The sequence below is a fragment of the Thalassophryne amazonica genome, chromosome 6, assembly GCF_902500255.1.
Source record: "Thalassophryne amazonica chromosome 6, fThaAma1.1, whole genome shotgun sequence".
Taxonomy (NCBI): domain Eukaryota; kingdom Metazoa; phylum Chordata; class Actinopteri; order Batrachoidiformes; family Batrachoididae; genus Thalassophryne; species Thalassophryne amazonica.
The window spans coordinates 71,216,023-71,236,521 of NC_047108.1; the positions used below are offsets into that span (position 1 = coordinate 71,216,023).

Consider the following 20,499-nt stretch of genomic DNA (forward strand, 5'->3'; position numbering starts at 1 on the left):
TTGCTCAAGGGCTTGGTAAGGCTGGACCTTACCCACGCGAAGCGCCTTGAGGCGACTTTGTTGTGATCTGGTGCTACATAAATAAGCTGAATTGAACTGAAACAAATTGGTGTGTGCTGTGGGATTTTATTGTATGCTTTGACTGCATTAGTTTTTATGATACACTAAGCAAATGGGACAATTACTATATTTATTTATATTTAGTTAAAATAACTACTATTCTTGTTCTTGTATAGTTGTGTGTGCATTTTTGTAGTCTCTGAACAGCTTTTGGACAAGAAATTATCAGCTGTATCTAGCAAAACTAATGGTGACAAATGAGCGAGCACAGCTACCACAACACTGACAATTTTTATTTATAATTTTTTGGAAAGGAGGTTAGGGATTAAAATGCTTGTCACATTTAAATGTACTGTAAAGGTGATTAGTCACTTTTGTTCAGTAAGATTCAGTTTTGTATATGTTACAAAGTTTGAAATAAATTTCAGTGGAGTTTGACGTCTAAGTGGATGGTGGAGCTCAAAAATATCTATAAAAGGGAGGCCCTGTAGAAAACGTTTGGGTACCACTGAGCTATCACAGCTATGAATATGTTTACCACAAGTTACTGTATTTCCAAAAATAAATATAGCACAACAATTTTTTATTTGTCATCTTTTGACAAGTACATTTTCATCCGTCTTTGAAATTCTGTTCTGCTTGCAGAAAATGCGGAATCATAGGTATATACTTGGACCGTATTTTCTAAGCAGAGAGGTGAGAATAAAAATTAAAATCTGATTTCAGATCTTTATCAAGCCCAGTTTTGAAGCAGTGGCTATTAAATGACACTACTGTATCTGGGTTTTAAAAAAAATTATGTTTTACCTAGACTTCTAGTCAAACAGACAAAAGTGGTTGAAGTTGCACTTGATTTGACTATCTGAATTTTTGGAATCTATGGCAAACGCTACCCTGCGACACTAAATTCCACACTTCTACACATAAATGCAGCAAATTAATGGAAGTTCAAAGCTGGATGAGAACATCTTTGTCAAACAATTGTGGGTGGGATGTACAATTTAAAAAGTAGTTGCAGATGTTGAATTAAAATTCTGGATTTGTTTACAAGTCCGGTGACCCCCTTCCCCTTGAAGATTCTCAAACGGTGACCCAGGAGCCTCTGATTGAGCTAATAAGGAATGACCCCTTACACTGTAATTTTACATTTCTAAGTTGAATTATTATTAAGCTGAGATCTAACAGCAATGAAAATGTGGTTATTATCTGAAACAGCAGTCTGCTGTGACTGTTCAGCTGATACATTAGTAGCACAGAGCAACAATTGTTAGCACCTGACCGCTGAGAGGTCATGTGGATCAGCATGTGCTTCAGTGAATTATCCGTAGGCATTATGAGGCTGCAGTGGGGCCGACTGCAGCGGTACATCCATCAGCACTACATGACAGTCAGATGTCACAAAGAGGAAATGGTCAAAGAAATTCACAGTGTCCATCACTGTAATATACAGTGACTGCAAAATTCATCAGCAGTCCACGCAGCCAGAAATACTTCCACCATCTTTGTTTTTTGCAAAATCTGAGTGTCTGTTATCCAGTTAATGCCACACTCTTGTGACATGTTGGTTAAGAATCTGCATCATTTACCTTCTGCCTGTACTGTGAATTTAAAAAAGCATAAAAAAAAAAAATCAACTATCAAACTATGAATGGCTGAGGGCAAACTAAGGTTTGGTTGCATTTATGCTAGGCTGTGTAGGACTAACAGCGGTGTGGTGTTACTGAGCCGCAGGCTGCTGTTCAGACAGTCAGACGATTGTTGGAAGGCTGCAGAGGGCTCCAGGAAGCTGTGTGGGAGGTGGTGTCCTGCGAGTACCCAGAAGCCCGATTGTCGCAGCACAGCTGGCTTTCCTCTTTGCTCATCCCTACTGTGCACAAGCGCCGGTGCCTCAGCAACCTATCTGTACGTGAGAAGTTCTGGAAGCAGGCAAACACAGACACATGCTTCAGCTAAATGAACAAGATGAAGCTTCTGATGATGCAAAGGCATTTTGCTGTTTAATGTAAAATGCAGTATTCCCCCCCTCCCCAAAAAAAACTGGCTAACCTGATGGCAGCGGTCACACTGGTACGGCTTTTCACCACTGTGCACCCTCTTGTGTCTATCCAGGTGGTAACGCTGAATAAACCGCATTTCACATGAATCACAGGCAAATGGCTTTTCCCCTGCAAACAACCACAGATCATTTATGAGTACTCACTAACCGCATTTATTAATCACCCTAAATTTACTTTTATAACAAGGAGTACACATCAGCACTAAGAAAGTATGCATGTACAGTCATGAATGAATGGACTTGTGCTAACATTTAAACTGGTATCTGTTTATCCAGCAGAGCAAACACATTTTTATATCCCTTGCACATATTTTTTAGTGGCATATAGGAATCATCTGGGAATATTGTAAGTGCAACTCCTCCAACAATGACTTGTAGATTTTAGTGAAACATCACACAAAGTGTAGATGTGCATGAGGGGAAAATCATTCCAGTCTAACATCTTCAAGTTAATTGATGTATTAGTGATACGGCCTTGTAAGTGCAACTCCTCCTGAACAGATGGTTGGAGTTCACTGAAATTTCACACAATGATAAAGATGCAGAAGAACAAGAAGAAATAATTCCTACATAGACCCCGAAGACCATTGATGATGGTGCATATCCATGTAATCTGTAAAGTGAAGTTTAGGTGTCTCTGACTCCAACTGGATGGGACACCAGTCCAATGGAGGCCACTTCCCCAGCTGAGACCGGCAGCCATTTACAGCTGGGTGGACTGAAGCAATGCAGAGGAAGGCAGGTAGTGTGACTAGAAAAAGAATGACTTGTAGACTAGTGTGTCTTATATAACGTTTTTAACCATTTTCATTATGCATTTTTTGGATAAATGCGAAGTTGCGACATAAGCTGGAAAATACAGTAGATTTACTTATTTTGCCTGGTGCATGTGGCAACAGACACACAAAAATGACAGCATGGTCCTAAAGTCTCAGGGTGTTTCCATTACTTCTTGAAAGGAAATATTCTCAAATGTTCAGGTCAACAACTGTCTTTTTCAGTAGACCATGAGACAGTTAAGACAGCGTCATCCTGCTGTGTTACACCCCCCCCCCCCCAAAAAAAAAAAAACAGGGAAGGCTTACTTTTATAAAGCAGACACATTAACGAAGACGTTGGCAGGAAGAGATGCTGGTATTTCATTATGATGTAATCACTGAATAGGATGGGATGTATTACAGTTTTAATTTGTCCCAAAGGAATTTAATGATCCAACAAGGAGACACCTGCACCAACAGTTACCAAATTTCAATGCTGAAACAAGTTTTGCCAAAATGAACTGATTCTTAGAAATATACTATTTCCATATACTGGCGTGTCACTTTCTATGTCATTACACCACTGCAATGCCAATTGGGCAGTGCAGTCTCGTTTGAGGGTGGGCACTAAAGGGTTAAAATATGACGCATATGACACAATAATCCTACATACAGGGACAGCCCTCGTATGTCTCCACCAGAAACATGGTACTTTCGCTGAGTTTTTGGACAAATTACACCGCAAACAAAGTGAAAATGCAAAGAAAAAGTGACGATGCGGTGGAAAGCGGACATGTGTTGCGATTTGTTTATGACCCGGAGCTCAAACATGTTGAGGCGGTTGTGCAGGCGAGAGACCGCAGCTACTCTGTCAAGGTGTGTATGCTAAAACTTACCGACATGACCTCTCCCTTTTGCCTCGTCTTCCCTTCTCCACGGGGAGCTGAAAAAATCTGCACTTTTTGCCACTGCTTCGGTGATTGCAGCCGAAAATAAAACAGTGCACATTTTCCCGTGTGAAGTGATGCTGTGTTTGTGTTGCGCAATGGCAGGCTGTCCCCGGAAGTGATCAAATCCCGCGATATCACACAAACGAGACTGTGCTGCACCATTGCTTTACAACCACTTCAGCTGTTGAAAAAGTTATCATGTAGGATACTGGGTTGGAAATGAGAAATGCACACAAAATTTTCTGTATTAACGATTCATCTTCAAATCACACATAAATGGTAAATGGACTGCATTTATATAGCGCTTTTCCATCTGCATCAGACGCTCAAAGCGCTTTACACATTCACCCCGATGTCAGGGTGCTGCCATACAAGGCGCTCACTACACACCGGGAGCAATAGGGGATTAAAGACCTTGCCCAAGGGGCCTTAGTGATTTTCCAGTCAGGCGGGGATTTGAACCCAGGATCTTCTGGTCTCAAGCCCAACACCTTAACCGCTAGACCATCACCTCCCCTATAACACCAAGAACATACCTGGTTTTCAGTGCAATTGACACAAGGAGCTAAAGAGCAAACACCACTCTCAATCCAATCACATGAGAAAGGGACAGTAAATAAATATCTGCACCTATAAGTATAACATATAGGTTGAAGTGCTTCGTTCTGCATCTCGTTGCGCTCTAGGTCTTGCTCAAAGACACTTCAGTGGTTGCCAGGCTGACAGAACAAGTGAATGATTGCTTCACTATTTTTTTAAACCACGCTGTTGCCCTTATAGAGCTACCTGCAAAGTCCTTGGAAAAAGCTGCTCTGAAGCGAAAGACAAACGGTGGGTGTTCACCTGTATGCGTAAGGATATGTCGCTTGAGGTGGTAGCTGCTGCGGAAAGCTCCATAGCAGTGATCACAGATGAAATTCTTCTGAACTTTCAAGGAAGTGTCATCAATCATATCCATCCGTGGGAGCATAGACTAAAAAATAAAATAAAATAAAATAATCAGTAATAAATTAGCAAAAAGAGACCTTTTACACTTGTGCTTTGAAAAAAACTCTTACCTCCACTTCTTCTTTAACTTTGTTTGATAAACTTGATTTTTTGTGTTTTTTCTTTGGCTGCATATTCTGATTTGCCTGTGTATTCTGATTTGCTTGCATATCCTTTTCATCAATCATTCTTGAAGTGTGATACTCTCCGTCTTTTCGGATCACCTTTTAGAGGAAGAAATACATAAAATATGTGAGCATCCCGATTCAGACCCAAATTAAGTTAAAATCCCATTCAGTTTTTGCCTGACATACTCAGGTTCTCAGGTCACAGTTTTTGTGGTCTCACCAGTGTTGGACAGGTGCCAGTTGAAGGCTGGCCCATGTGACTGTGGTGTGGTTGGCCATGGTGGCCCTGACTGTGGTTGTGGCTATGCTGCGAGTGGGTTTGGTGACTCTCAGGACTGGCCCTCTGACCCTGGTTCATTGGTGACATCATCTTCTTTTGACCTGAAATATTGTTGGCTTGCATCAGGGCCATGCTGGACAGCACTGCCTCACAACCCAGCAAGCCAGCCTGACAACACAAACAACACATCAGAGCAAACCATTGAGACCAAGGGACTGTTCAGAGTGTCAACAACCTGGGGTGGGGTGGGGGATGTTTGTACAATGGGAACAATGACCAGGCATCATGACTGAAACACACATAAAACCATGATAGTGATTCTGGACATGAAGAGACTTTCACTGACCCATTTCATATGATCTCGAACAGAGTTGCTGGAATGTTGTGTCATCGTGGTACTTTGCATGTGTGTATGTTTGAGGGAACTGAGGGGACTTCACTCAGGATGAGAGGTGACAGAAGAAACCACACCCAACCAAATCATCAGGGGCCAAAGCCTAAAAGTAGAGGCATGACAAGATAAGACTTAAACATACTGAAATCAGGAATCCCAGACCCATCTAGATTTAGTTCCAGGGGCAACTGGGTTGATTGTGCAACCCACAGCTCCACATTTTATAATAAGCTTGGGATTCTGTATAAAGAAATCAAATGGTAACGGTGAAAACATGGCGATAGTTATTGGCATGTTTGTTGACCAAACATACAAATCGTTTTGCCCACTATTTTTGGAAAGTGCCCATTAACATGTCTAAAAAGAACAACAATCCTAATAATGTGGTGCTAATAACTACAACCCCAATTCCAGTGAAGTTGGGACGTTGTGTAAAATGTAAATAAAAACAGAATACAATGATCTGCAAATCCTCTTCAACCTATATTCAATTGAAAACACGATAAAGACCAGATATTTAATGTTCAAACTGATAAACTTTGTTTTTTGCAAATATTTGCTCATTTTGAAATGGATGCCTGCAACACGGTTTCAAAAAAAGCTGGGACATGTGTTGCTGCAAAACCTGGATGTGCCTTTCAGCATTGATGGTGCCATCACAGATGTGTAAGTTGCCCATGCCATGGGCACTAACACACCCCCATACCATCACAGATGCTCGTTTTTGAACTTTGCGCTGGTAACAATCTGGATGGTCTTTTTCCGCTTTTGTCTGGAGGACACAACATCCATGATCTCCAAAAACAATTTGAAATGTGGACTCATCAGACCACAGCACACCTTTCCACTTTGCGTCTGACCATTTCAAATGAGTTCAGGCCCAGAGAAGGCAGCAGCGTTTCTGGATGTTGTTGATGTATGAGTTTTAACGTGCATTTGTAGATGTAGATGTAGCAACGAACTGTTAACTGACAACGATTTTCTGAAGTGTTCCTAAGCCCACGCGGTAAGATCCTTTACACAATGATGTCGGTTTTTAATGCAGTGTTGCCTGAGGAATCCAAGCTCACGAGCATTCAATGTTGGTTTTCGGCCTTGCCGCTTCTATGTAGAAACTTCTCCAGATTCTCTGAATCTTCTAATTATATTATGGACTGTAGATGATGGAATCCCTAAATTCTTTGCAACTGAACATTGAGAAACATTGTTCTTAAACTGTTGGACTATTTTTTCATACAACTGTTCACAAAGTGGTGATTATTATTAAATTATATTATAGTGTTGTTAGAAGGAAAGCTGATATAACACAGTGGTAAACATACCACTGTACCAGCTTTTTTGAAACGTGTTGCAGGCACCCATTTCAAAATTAGCAAATATTTGCACAAAAACAAAGTTTATCAGTTTGAACATTAAATATCTTGTCTTTGTTATGCATTCAATTGAATACAGGTTGAAGAGAATTTGCAGATCATTGTATTCTGTTTTTAATTTACATTTTACACAACGTCCCAACTTCACTGGAATTGGGGTTGTACCAGACTCATTTTTTCACTGTTAAAACAGGTAATAAAAATGCATATTATCAAAGTTGAAGACAGCCCCAATGATTTGGTGCAGACCATCTGTTTCCATGATTGACAGAATATACAGCAGCCAAACAAAAGCTAAGAAAAAAAGAGGCATCTTAAAGGAAAGAAAATGAAGATGTCATTAAAAAACAACAACAATAAAGATTGACATAGGTGTGAATGCTTTATGCATGAGGTGATACTGACAATTAGGAAAGACAGCTTTCTAAAACCTGTTAACTTCTTTTTGAAGGAAAGGAAACTAATTAGAATGTTTCATGAACTGAAATTTTTTACAGCATTTGCAAACAGAATAACAAAATAAATTTTGGTCTAAAGGTTAGAGAAGCAGCCCTGTTGGTGAGGAAGGTGAAAGAACAGGTGATTGGTCCAGCACCTTGACATTGGGGTGCATGAAAACGTAACTGCGAAATATCTTTGGAAAGGACTGTGATCATCTGCCTTAGATGGAAAGGCGCAATATACAACGGGGTCCATAAGTATTTGGAAAGGTCAACTTTTGGCTCTGTACATGATGACAATGGAGTGGATATGATCTTGTATTCCCTCAATTTTCAAAGGCCAGGTCAAGTCTGGGAGCATGTGCTAGTGATGTGCACGGCAGCATCCATGACACTACAGAACCACTCTGGGTCCTGATGGCAGCTACTTGGGGCCAAAACCAGTCTGTCTCCACCTCTCAAAAGTAACCACTATCTTCTGCAGTCAGGTGATCACACAGATGTCCCATTGGCCTTTTCCACTTGTTGGAATCCTCAATGCTGAGGCACCTGTGCATTGGATCCACACGCTCTATGCTTAGTCCTAGAGGTCACTTGACAACATGCCGGGCAAGTTGGCTGTCAGATGTACTTACCACTTGCCAAGTAAACCAATTTAACCATATTTTTATATTATATATCAATCATACAGAGTCCCAATCCTATGCTTTTATTTAAAAATCAAATCAATCCATTGATTATTAGTGGTAGCAGCAGTAATATGAGCAAAATGTCTTAAAAATGTCTTCAAAAGTGGCTCTTTACTATCTAAGGAGGTTGGGAGGCTGTTCCCACCCCTCACCCAACTGCCTACACCCATGTCACATACGGACACCAGAAAAATTTAGTATGAGGGTGACTGCTATGGCAAGGGAGCGGAGCGAACAAGTGGGCGATCTAAAAAATACACAAATGCAAACTGGAATGTTTTAAACTGTCTGACAGTCTATCTACCACAATTGGAATCTTTTTTTTTTTTTTTTAAATATACCATTTCTAATGATCAGACACATTGTCATGTGGTGTTGATGTGGTATTTTCTTGGGGAAAAGATATATTATTATAGCCAAGTGGCCTTTGTGTGCATATATGGATGTGTGTATGGCTTCAATCACAGAGAAACTGGGGAGAGCTGGCATTTGCTGTTAGGTATGCTTATGTATTTTAGGTCAAGGATGAACACTGCGAAAACGGAAAGTTGGTCAGACTAATCTTTTTGGAGAAATTACTGATATTCGCTAACAAACGTGAACAATGGATGTTGTGCTGCAATGCACCATGGGAATTTGGGGTTTTAAATCTTGTTATTGTGGTTCATTTTGCTTCACAGTGTTGTTAGTGTTATTGATTTATTGCGTTGTTGTACTTCAACTGGTTTAGTCAGTTTAGTTAAGTGTCATGTTGCCGCTCCCATGAGTGAGAAGTGTACTGTATTTGAGAGTCCAGACATGAATCCAATTGAACGTCTCAGGAAAGATCTGTAAATGGTTGCGCACTGATGCTCCCCATCCAACCTGATGGTGCTTGATAGGTGCTAAAAAAAAGGAATGGGCAAAACTGCCCAAATATAGGTGCACCAAGCTTGTGGCATCATAGTCACGAAGACCTGATGTTGTAAATGCTGCCAAAGGTGCATCAAAGTACTGAGAAAAGGATGTGAATACTTATGTACACGTGATGTCTGAGTTTTTTTTATTTTTAAGAAATTTGCAAAAATGAAAACAAACAAACAAAAAACAACTTTTTTTTCATGTCGTCATTATGGAGTGTTGTGAGTAGAATGTTGAGGGAAAAATGAATTTACTCCATTTTGGAATAAGGCTGAAACATAAAATGTGGAAAAAGCGAAGCACTGTGAATACTTTCCAGATGCACTGTAACACATCAACTTGTACTAACTTTGTCATGTCTGTCTAAACAAACGTGCAGAGAGTCTGATCTAATAAAGAGACAGTGATTTAACACAAACATGGATCTGTACGCTTTGGCTTTTATGTTCCTAATGTAAAAGAAAAAGGTAAGCAAACAAATTTCATTTATTTTTCCAAATGTTCGACTAAGTGATGCAGGCTGCCACTCCAGGTCTCTGTCAGTCTGTGCATGCACACACATAGAGCTCATGGACTGTGCCTCCAGCAGACGGGTGGGAACAGAAATATAAGTGAGAGGAGTGAGTGAGGCCAGTGTTCTGTCGAGATGTGCGGCCTTGTCGAACTGTGCATCTCGTCACATAAATCGACAGATCTGCGTCCCGACAATATTGTGCTGTAAATACAGCATGCACATGCAAATTTTAACTTCTTAAAATTGAAAAGACACTAATTGCTGTTATATTTTCATGTAAAGACAAAACTTGTGTACGTTTCCTTTAGCGGGGGAGCTCAACTCCATGTGTGAATGTTCTGTCGAGTTGAGCGCCCCGACAATATTGTACTGTAAATACAGCGTGCACATCAAAATTTTAACTTTTTTTAAATTGAAAAGACACTTATTACTGTTGTATGTTCATTCCTCGGTTGCTCGGTCGGGGAGTTCAAAGCGGTAAAGAGAGGCACGTCAACCCAATGGGGGGAGGTGTGGAAGTCTGGATAGAGAGAACTGTGCATGTGTGCTCATGCACAGTTGCACGAAGGGCTGGCCTCTAGACAGGAATGACATCTCGTCAGAACACTGGCAGAGAGAAGAACCAAACAAAACAGAGATGACCTTATTGTAGCTCCCGCCATGCGGCAGTGTCAGCTGTTTTTCAGGCTGCCTGATCACACAGATGTGTTTCTTAGAGTTTTCACGGGTATATCGATGACAACACTTAAAAGCATGCACAAAGCCAAACCTCTAGCACAGACTGTTTTTAACGTCCTGATGGACGTGCACTAAGTTGAAGTGAGCAGCTGCTGCTTCTACCATGACTGCATCAAAATTAAGAGTCATCACTTAAAAATGAGTCATCATAACAAGACATCACACTTATGTAAGCTTTACAATTAATCTGTGGCTCCGTTCTTAATGTTACGGGCTACATTCCATTCAAGCGAACGTTGGGATGTAAACACGGTCGCAAACATTCAGATAAACGAGTACTTTCTTTTCGGCAGTCTCCGTAGCTGTTTGTTTTGAATGCTGTATTCTTTGAGACCGGTCATGGAAGTGCACAATGTAATCCTGGTTTATCATTGGATGGTCACTAACAGCCTAAATCTAAGTTGTTATGATTTTGGTGCAACATGTCCTTTAATCGGCATTTCAGTAAGAAGTGCATGCCTAGAGTAAGGCGGCGCAGTGCCCTGTTCTCCAGTTTAGAAAAAACCCTGGACACAGTCTAAGAGCAGGAAGAAAACGCACACACAGATCAACTTGCTTACTTATGTGGAAAGTGCTATGGTAAGAAGTTTCCATCATGTGCCATCCAAGAGAAACACATGTGGCGCATATTTGAAGAAAAGGTAAAGGTAAGTCCCTTCGGCTGCTCCCTTGTTTGCACTCGGGGTCGCCACAGCAAATCCAGGGTGGATCTGCATGTTGAATTGGCATAGGTTTTATGCCGGATGCCCTTCCTGACGCAACTCCACATTACATGAAGAAATGTGGCAGGGGTGGGATTTGAACCCGGAACCTTCTGCACTGAAACCAAGCGCATTAACCACTTGGCCACCACCCCTGCTGCATATTTGAAGAAATAAAAAAAAAAATTGGTCCGCCCTGCCTTCACTGCGCATGTATCATTTCGGACAACAGCAGCATGTCTGAGTCTGACTCTCTACACCCAAAGCAATCAAAGGGAACAATGTGATAATTAACCATCAGATGACAAATTAAAACATCTTAAATCATTCAAGTCAGTTTTAAGTAGAAATGAGGCTGTTTTAAGCTGAAACGAGGCGATAATCACCTCATTTCGCTGCAGACGCTCTGAAATGACATAGACGCAGCAGCACATCTGAATCTGACGTGCTGCTGTGACACGCTGATCGCTTCCCCTGGCTGTTATTATGAAATAATGCTGAATTTATGTGGAAATGATTGTTGCACAAAAGCTTCAGATATTTGTCGCTGAGATAGATGATGACTGGAGTGCAGTTTTAAGCAGAAACGAGGTGATACTCGGTGAATCACTGGTGACACTCAGAAATGACGCTGCTGTTGTCCCAAATAACGCATGCACAGTGAAGGCAGGGTGGGCCGATTTTTAGGGGGGAACTGTTCGGTCGGCAACACCGGCAAGAGAGGAGCATGGAGCACTAGCGCGATAGCAACATTCACTCACCAATTTCGAGTGGAAACATTTTACTGTTGAACCCTGGGATCATGCCCAGATAAACATACTATATGCCCAAAATGTTGCAGCTGATGCTCCCTAACAATGCAAGTGACACTCATCTTATTCTCCCTAAGTAACCATTCCTTTGACACAAAGGCATTCCAGCATTCCCCAAAGAGCCTCCAAAGTGACCACAATTAATTCAACAAAATAAAGCTGAATAAATGAAGATGCAACAGGCAAAAGTTGCACTATGCACAGTCTGTTCACCAATATGGACAGAGGATTATTTAGCCTTCAGAGTTGTCATTAATATTTTGGTGACTTCCCTCAGTTTCCTTATTATACAGTCACTCAGTTTTTGAGAATTGCCTACACTGGACATATTTACCATACAGTGCCAGATTGTTTGTATTTTTAATGACTAATTTCAATCAAGTCCAAGACATATTCATGTTAGCCACAAACAAATGGTCATGAATTTTGCAAAGAGGGCGATTTTTCATTTTTATCCTATGGTGATCAACTTATGGCCAATGCAAAATATAGTCAATGAGGGATACTGCTTCAAAATTTCATGAAGTATCTTCATCAGATAAAATTTTTAGAGTCATGAATATCATAACCATGTTTGTATTTTCTGGTGTTACAGACTCGGCTCTATGTAAGCCTCATCCCATCAGATCTCAGAAGCTAGTACTGTGGGGGCTGGTTCGTACTTGGATGGAAGACCTCTTTGGAACACCAGGGGCTGTGTGTGTTGTTCCAGGTGAAACTGGAACAATCCAGTGTAAAACTTGTGTCACATACTAATGCAGATATGGCTAAATCTCTGTGACGACCCCAAATAAACGGGAGCAGTTGAAAGGACAACAAAAACAGACTCTACGTAGTGGAAACAACCAACCATACAAATTTTGAAGAAAACCGGTCGGTATACATTATCATAATATAAGATAGCCTCTTACAAAGCAAGGTATTGTTTAGACAGATACCATTATTTCAAAGAATATTTGGACATTCATATGGTCAGTTACATTTTGTTACAGACTCTACAGGCCGACTACAACTACATGTACTGTAATTTTTTCCCATTATTCTTAAGGTGACAATATGAATTTTATTCTACGCATAAACATACTTAGAATACAACAATACGGATGTTATTTTAAATACTGAGATAAACTCCGGTTATGTCCTCAGTATGAGGACCATTACATAAATCACCGGACACAACACAATGAATATCTGATGGCTCTTTGACAGCGCACAAATCCTCAGACAATTCAGATTACCAGGCTGTATCTTAGATTTCAAAGCAAAGCAAAGTATTTATATCTTCAAGCCATATCATCAGTTATTTACAAATTCACAAATGTGCTGAAATTCACTTAAGGTACCAAATGACACTGCATGGAAAAATAAGCATAAAAATGTTATGCTGGTCACTATTAAGTTAATTTTATGTTGGGTACAACTCCGGGCACCTATAACGTACCAATTTACTTTAGATACCTAGCATAGTTTCATAAATCAAGACAAATGGAAAGTCTAATTTAAGGAAAATCACCCAAAATTGCATGTCACAATTGGCCACGTCACATTTAATGCACACAGCTGCCTCTAAAATATATCTGTTGTTGTTGATTCAGACAAATTTTTTTTTTATTTCTATGGGTTTCACCAAATAACACACATAAAAACCATAAGTCTGGCAATAATTTCTTCATTAATATATTCATGTGTACAAGTCAATCATATATGTCACAGTTCAATGGTTGAGAAAACATAATTTTGAAACAGCTGTTTCAAGCTCCAAATGTATGTTTTTACTAATTCCATGCCGTCTATTTTTCGCAGGATATTTACTTTTTACAGGTACAACAGAATTTTTACCTCTGTTTCGATACATTTCTCAGTGGCTGCATTACAACTGCCAAGGATGCAAATTCCGTAACGGTTTTGTCACGTCCGTAGACCATCATTTCCTGATGATCTTCTTGAATGTTTTTGTTCTAAAACTGGTTGTTGAGTTGTCAGTATCAACAATGGTGATGAACACAACAGTATTTATGAATTTCAGTCTATGCATGCTTGGTGGTGGTTCTTGATCTTCCACTAAACTCACTAATTATTGTATGCCACGTCCGTAGACCAAACAGTACCTTAGTGCTCACAGTCTCCTAACCTACTATCATTGATTACTAATACTAGTAAACAACTTTTACGCCTGCTATATCACTCCATCTCATGCTTTATCTATCCTGTTTTCTGGTGTTTTTTACTATTCTGCACGTCTTCTCTATATTTTCCAACAAAAATCCAATGTTGTGGATGAAATGATTTACAGCAGAGTTCTAATGCATCAATTCAGTGTCAAGGTAACAAAAGGTTTGTATGCCATTTTCACCTTACTTCAACATTGATGCATACTTATTCTACATCATGTCTTCATATAAACCAGTCTTGTTCTGTTGTGTGCGATGCCACGTCCGTAGACCAGTATATTTTACAAATATGTTCAATATTTTACCATGTTTTTATGAAAAAATTTAATTCCATTATATTTTTGCTGCTTTTGCCAGTTAACTAATTGTGTTGGCTACAAAATTAAGGTATTTCCATAAGGCTAACTCACAATTAATGTTGAGGGGTAGGTGGCCACCATTTTGGTACCCTAAGCAAATTTCAGCCCAAATAACTGATGAAAAAGTCTGTGGGGTATCGAGCCTTCTCCTACTGTGGCCCTACTCTTTGGAAGGCTTTACCTGCCGTTATTAGGCAGTCTGACACGGTGGAGACTTTTAAATCAAGACTGAAGACCCACTTTTTAAAGACTGTCTTATCAATCTATTCTGTTTTTATGTTTGCTTTGTAATTTCCTTTTATTCTACTGTGTTTTACCTTTTTATTGTGCCCTTTTGATTTTAAATTTTAATTTTAAATTACTTTATGTTGTCATAAATTGTGTGTTATGTGAAGCGCCCTGGCGCGACTGTGTCGTGAGATGGCACTATATAAATTAATAAATTGAAATTGAAATTTGTAACAATGAAAAACATCATTTTTACTTTAATTTATATTCTGTTTAAAAGAAAACTTGTATTCTCTCAAGGTAGTAATTTAATGCATGGATCAAGTAGGCAGTTGTAGTGTTATAACCAAGAAAAAACAGGTACTGATGAAAAACTCACAACACCACAACAGAACTGCAGCAAGTTTTTATACATACATATATTACATTTTGAGTGAGGCTGTGCCTATACAGTCACTTGGAAATGCTCATAGGTCTTTAAAGAAAATTGACTGTAGTGATAATTTGTTAAAAACAGCACTTGTATTTAGTTGTCACAACTGAATGATGGGGTCATGCTCTGAAAACAGAGACTGTGTATACAAATATGCTGCAATTTCTGAATGGTTAAAGCATACATAGTTAAACCCTTTGAATTTAAAGCGTGAAGTCTAAACTACAACTATGCTTCATTTAAAACCCAATGCGTTGGTGTACAGAAGTAAAAAGACAAAGACTGTGCCACTGGCCAGTGTGTAACATAAAACTAATAGTATGAGAAAAGACAAGTTTTGCAGCCTAACAACAATAATTACACAATTAGTTTCAACACAGAAAACAGCCACAAGAAACCTAAATAAAAACATGACCAACTCTGGCATGTTAAGCCCAACAGATAATTTTCATTTCACATACAGTATTTTGAAAAAGGGAACTATTTCTCTTGGATTGTTTGTATTTGACCAAAACCGATGTAAAAACGATGCACTCACCGATGAGCTAACAGCTAGTTAGCAACGCATCCGAAGTCACATCAGCTTATCCTTTTGGAAACGTCTGACAAAGTAAGACTCGATGAAATGAGTGTGAATGTGAGATTTTAGTTTTGGAGATGAATAAGTGTAAAACGGGCTCAGAGTTCATACTGTTTGAAAAAGATAACTGAACGACAAACTCTGACTGAACACAACAGCACCGTCCACCGCTGCAAACATACATCACAAAACCACGAAACAGTCACAAATAAAAGACTCTATAAAACGCCCCACTCACCTTCAAACAGTTTTGATGATTATTATTCGTTCGTCGCACTTCCAATTTTTTTTTTGTATCAGTTTACAAACACTGACAGGAAATGACACCGGAAGTGATCTCCGGAGAAAAAAGTGATTGGTTTAGCATGCGGTCACGTGAGAGGAATGACCCCCCCCCCTCACCTACCCGCACCATTTCGTGGCCATATTTGTAAGGACACTAGTGTTTGTTTTCTGACAATAACACGTACGTTTAAGATACGCGAAGACATATAAAATACACACAACAGAAAGTTCAGGGGTACAGGCAGATGGAGAACACCACAAAGCAACCTGTGCTTGTTTAGTAGACCTCACTGTAAATGTTTCGTTTTTTCCAGTTTTGGCCCAAATATGTACCTTAATTGTGTTCATTTTTGTCTCAGCAGTGACATTCATGTCTCTGGTTCCTCAGTCTTTTATACTGAGAGATGTCTGGGAAGTTTATGGAGTCACGGAGGAGGTGTGCTTCCTGTGCCGTTGTGACACTTGGATGCTAACTCTGAAACTAAGGTGACAATTGGATGTCTCTGGTAGGGAGATTTAGATGAGGACTATAATTCACATCGTGAGAGAAAGTCAACTTCAACATTTTGGCCATGTGGTGTGATCCAGCACATGAAAAATATGCTTGTGGTCCCGCACTGGGACCACAGCAACTGAAAAAGGCCACTGGAACGCACACATATCACCTAGCTGCAGCAGGTATCGTTACCTTCCAGAGGTGCCAATGGTCATGATGGTTGCTTTCCAAAGGTGGTTCTGTCCTACAACCCCTGGCAAAAATTATGGAATCACCGACCTCGGAGGATGTTCATTCAGTTGTTTAATTTTGTAGAGAAAAAGCAGATCACAGACATGACACAAAACTAAAGTCATTTCAAATGGCAACTTTCTGGCTTTAAGAAACACTATAAGAAATCAGGAAAAAAAATTGTGGCAGTCAGTAACGGTTACTTTTTTAGACCAAGCAGAGGGAAAAAATATGGAATCACTCAATTCTGAGGAAAAAATTATGGAATCGTGAAAAACAAAAGAACGCTCCAACACATCACTAGTATTTTGTTGCACCACCTCTGGCTTTTATAACAGCTTGCAGTCTCTGAGGCATGGACTTAATGAGTGACAAACAGTACTCTTCATCAATCTGGCTCCAACTTTCTCTGATTGCTGTTGCCAGATCAGCTTTGCAGGTTGGAGCCTTGTCATGGACCATTTTCTTCAACTTCCACCAAAGACTTTCAATTGGATTGAGATCCGGACTATTTGCAGGCCATGACATTGACCCTATGTGTCTTTTTGCAAGGAATGTTTTCACAGTTTTTGCTCTATGGCAAGATGCATTATCATCTTGAAAAATGATTTCATCATCCCCAAACATCCTTTCAATTGATGGGATGAGAAAAGTGTCCAAAATATCAACGTAAACTTGTGCATTTATTAATGATGTAATGACAGCCATCTCCCCAGTGCCTTTATCTGACATGCAGCCCCATATCATCAATGACTGTGGAAATTTACATGTTCTCTTCAGGCAGTCATCTTTATAAATCTCATTGGAACGGCACCAAACAAAAGTTCCAGCATCATCACCTTGCCCAATGCAGATTCGAGATTCATCACTGAATATGACTTTCATCCAGTCATCCACAGTCCACGATTGCTTTTCCTTAGCCCACTGTAACCTTGTTTTTTCTGTTTAGGTGTTAATGATGGCTTTCGTTTAGCTTTTCTGTATGTAAATCCCATTTCCTTTAGGCGGTTTCTTACAGTTCGGTCACAGATGTTGACTCCAGTTTCCTCCCATTCGTTTCTCATTTGTTTTGTTGTGCATTTTCGATTTTTGAGACATATTGCTTTAAGTTTTCTGTCTTGACGCTTTGATGTCTTCCTTGGTCTACCAGTATGTTTGCCTTTAACAACCTTCCCATGTTGTTTGTATTTGGTCCAGAGTTTAGACACAGCTGACTGTGAACAACCAACATCTTTTGCAACATTGTGTGATGATTTACCCTCTTTTAAGAGTTTGATAATCCTCTCTTTTGTTTCAATTGACATCTCTCGTGTTGGAGCCATGATTCATGTCAGTCCACTTGGTGCAACAGCTCTCCAAGGTGTGATCACTCCTTTTTAGATGCAGACTAACGAGCAGATCTGATTTGATGCAGGTGTTAGTTTTGGGGATGAAAATTTACAGGGTGATTCCATAATTTATTCCTCAGAATTGAGTGAGTCCATATTTTTTTTCCCTCTGCTTGGTCTAAAAAAGTAACTGTTACTGACTGCCACAATTATTTTTCCTGATTTCTTATAGTGTTTCTTAAAGCCAGAAAGTTGGCATTTGAAATGACTTTAGTTTTGTGTCATGTCTGTGATCTGCTTTTTTTTCTACAAAATTAAACAACTGAATGAACATCCTCCGAGGCCGGTGATTCCATAATTTTTGCCAGGGGTTGTATAGTACATATGGTGTGGTGTCATGTAGCAGCAGTATGCTCCTCAACCTGAACTGACATTTGCCTGTCTATGATGCAAACGCTGTCTGCTGCCTCATGATAACAATGTGTCTGACCACACCCTATTTTAAGACCATCATACTCGTGGGAGCATAGGGGCATACAAGTGCTTCTGTTATTTAAATAATGCGAAAATGATAACTATTCAGAAATTACAAATGATACTCACGCAAAATGCTGCTTTGTGCCAGGTAGCATATAGGGCCCAAACTCCTTCAGAGTTGTCATGAGTGTCTTGGTAGCTTCCCTCACTAGACTCCTTGTACATTCACTGACTTCAAGAAGTGAGTACGCCAAACAGAATTACCACACAGTACCATACTGTTTGTATATTTTTTAGTGATTGATGTCACTGAATTCCAAGACATATTGAGTGACTTGGAAATGTTCATGTATCCATCCGCTGACTTGTCTACAGAAAACTGGCTGTAAAACTGGTCCTCTGTAAATTCATCAAAGGCTGTCAATAATTGTTACACATCTATAATGTCTGTATTTTTTATTTCATGACATAAAACCTTTTTTAAATACTGTGATTACACAAAATTGGTTAATTTGCATTTATTTGTAAACATCTTAAAATCTGTACGTAAAATGCAGGGGTGCCAAACATTCTGATTAGGACTGTACTTAATTTCTGAATAATGTACTTAATTAGTACAGCTACAACAAAAGAGGGCGTGACTACAGATAAGATACTCAGCGGTAGTACTCACTGATCTGTATATATTACTGGATCGCTCATTGGCCCACACACACACTCCGTACAATCTGCTGAAGCAAACTGGTGGCCATCTTGCCACTCTGAACGTATGTGGACCGCACATAGACATCTTATTAGAATGTCAACAATTCTCGAGGACTTATTTTTGTTCTTTGGATAATGTAAGATTGATCCCTCGTAATCTATGTCTGCCATGATTAACTATTTGATTTATTTTCTTTCTTTCTTTTTTTACTTTGACAATTTCTTCCCTTCTATTCTCACTTACTCATATCTCACTGGGACAAATACTCAATTCTAAAAATGATCATTCTTTAATCAAAGTTTATACAAATTTTGTGGAATCATATATATGTGGGTGGATAACAAAAGTCATGATGGATAATACAGAAATAGTGGATTTTTTTTAAACTAGTTGCACTAAAACGGGGTGCCCAAGTTGGTCCTCGAGATCTACTTTCCTGACACTCTTAGTTGTCTCCCTGCTCCAACACACCTGAATCCAATGAAAGACTCCTTAGCAGGCTTTTAATGATCCCGAAGATGGAACTTGGGCACCCCTGGACTAAAAGAATAAAACACCACTTAACTAGCTACAGGAGAGTTAGTTTCCCTGCAGTGACAACATTTATTACACACAGCTCTATGAGCTTCAGCCTAATATAAGTAATAAAGCTCATAGCAACAACGCTTAAAGCTCCAAAACTATGCACAAGTAGACCTAACAAATGTCTTAAAATAGTTCGTCCAACACAAAACACAACATGTGGCTACACATGTTGAGGTAATAGGCCACTTATTATTATTATCTTTGCCTATATGCTGGAATAAGGGATAGAACTCTTCAAATTATTGTTCATTACTTTCCATTTCAATCATACTCACAGGTGAAATGTTCATCCACAGCCTTTGATGTGGCGATTTGTGCAGTTTATATCTGCACATGAAGGTATTTTTTAACAAAATTACAAAGAATAAAGTTGCGTGTGCCTCGTTAAAGATCTATAGAAAAAAGCGTTCAGGAGCGGAACATCGGAGTGGTAATATGGCAGCCAGTTTGCTTCAAAAATATTGGCCAAGGAGGGATCCAGTAATATATACAGATCAGTGGGTAGTACTGAGCTCAGTGATGCTTTGACCCTCTGACCCACTATGACAACTCAGTAACAACATATGGTGATTAACAATATTGTAATACTACTACATCTGAATGTGAAACAATTGTTCATTTTGTGGAACTTTCCTCGCCATTACGAACTGTGACAGAAATCCTGTGAGATCTCATGCTCTGTAGCTACAGAAAGTAAAAAAACACAGATGTGATATTGATAACAGCCACACGGTGTTAATTAGTACTAGTATTGCAATACATTGTTCATGCCACTGTGTTCTGTCATAGCTGCTCAGAATCAGAGCTCCACACACTCAGTACTCCTGCTGGACATGTGTG

At 39.5% G+C, this 20,499-nt stretch overlaps 1 protein-coding gene across 2 annotated transcripts; it reads right to left on the minus strand.

The window, feature by feature from the left end:
* Nucleotides 1–622: 622 nt before the first annotated feature.
* znf740b (zinc finger protein 740b) lies at nt 623–15,903 on the minus strand. Of its 2 annotated transcripts, XM_034172460.1 has the most exons (7): nt 15,790–15,882; nt 5,566–5,716; nt 5,160–5,387; nt 4,883–5,035; nt 4,668–4,797; nt 2,107–2,225; nt 623–1,976 (listed from the first exon to the last, which is right to left on the minus strand). In XM_034172460.1, the coding sequence occupies exons 2-7, from the start codon at nt 5,623–5,625 to the stop codon at nt 1,800–1,802; spliced, it is 867 nt and encodes a 288-aa protein (XP_034028351.1). In that variant the 5' UTR covers nt 5,626–5,716; nt 15,790–15,882; the 3' UTR covers nt 623–1,799. The 2 variants fall into 2 exon arrangements, with proteins under 2 accessions (XP_034028351.1, XP_034028352.1); XM_034172461.1 differs by lacking the exon at nt 5,566–5,716 and having other exon boundaries at nt 15,790–15,903.
* Between the last annotated feature and the right edge of the window lie 4,596 nt (nt 15,904–20,499).

What these genes read in the sequence shown, in the direction of transcription:
- znf740b (XM_034172460.1), bottom strand. Translation starts at nt 5,625, where the DNA reads ATGCAAAGTACCACGATGACACAACATTCCAGCAACTCTGTTCGAGAT. An exon ending in AAGTTAAAGAAGAAGTGGAG is followed by an intron (nt 4,798 to 4,882) that starts GTAAGAGTTTTT and finishes TTTATTTTTTAG; the next exon opens with TCTATGCTCCCACGGATGGA. An exon ending in AGTGTGACCGCTGCCATCAG is followed by an intron (nt 1,977 to 2,106) that starts GTTAGCCAGTTT and finishes GCCTGCTTCCAG; the next exon opens with AACTTCTCACGTACAGATAG.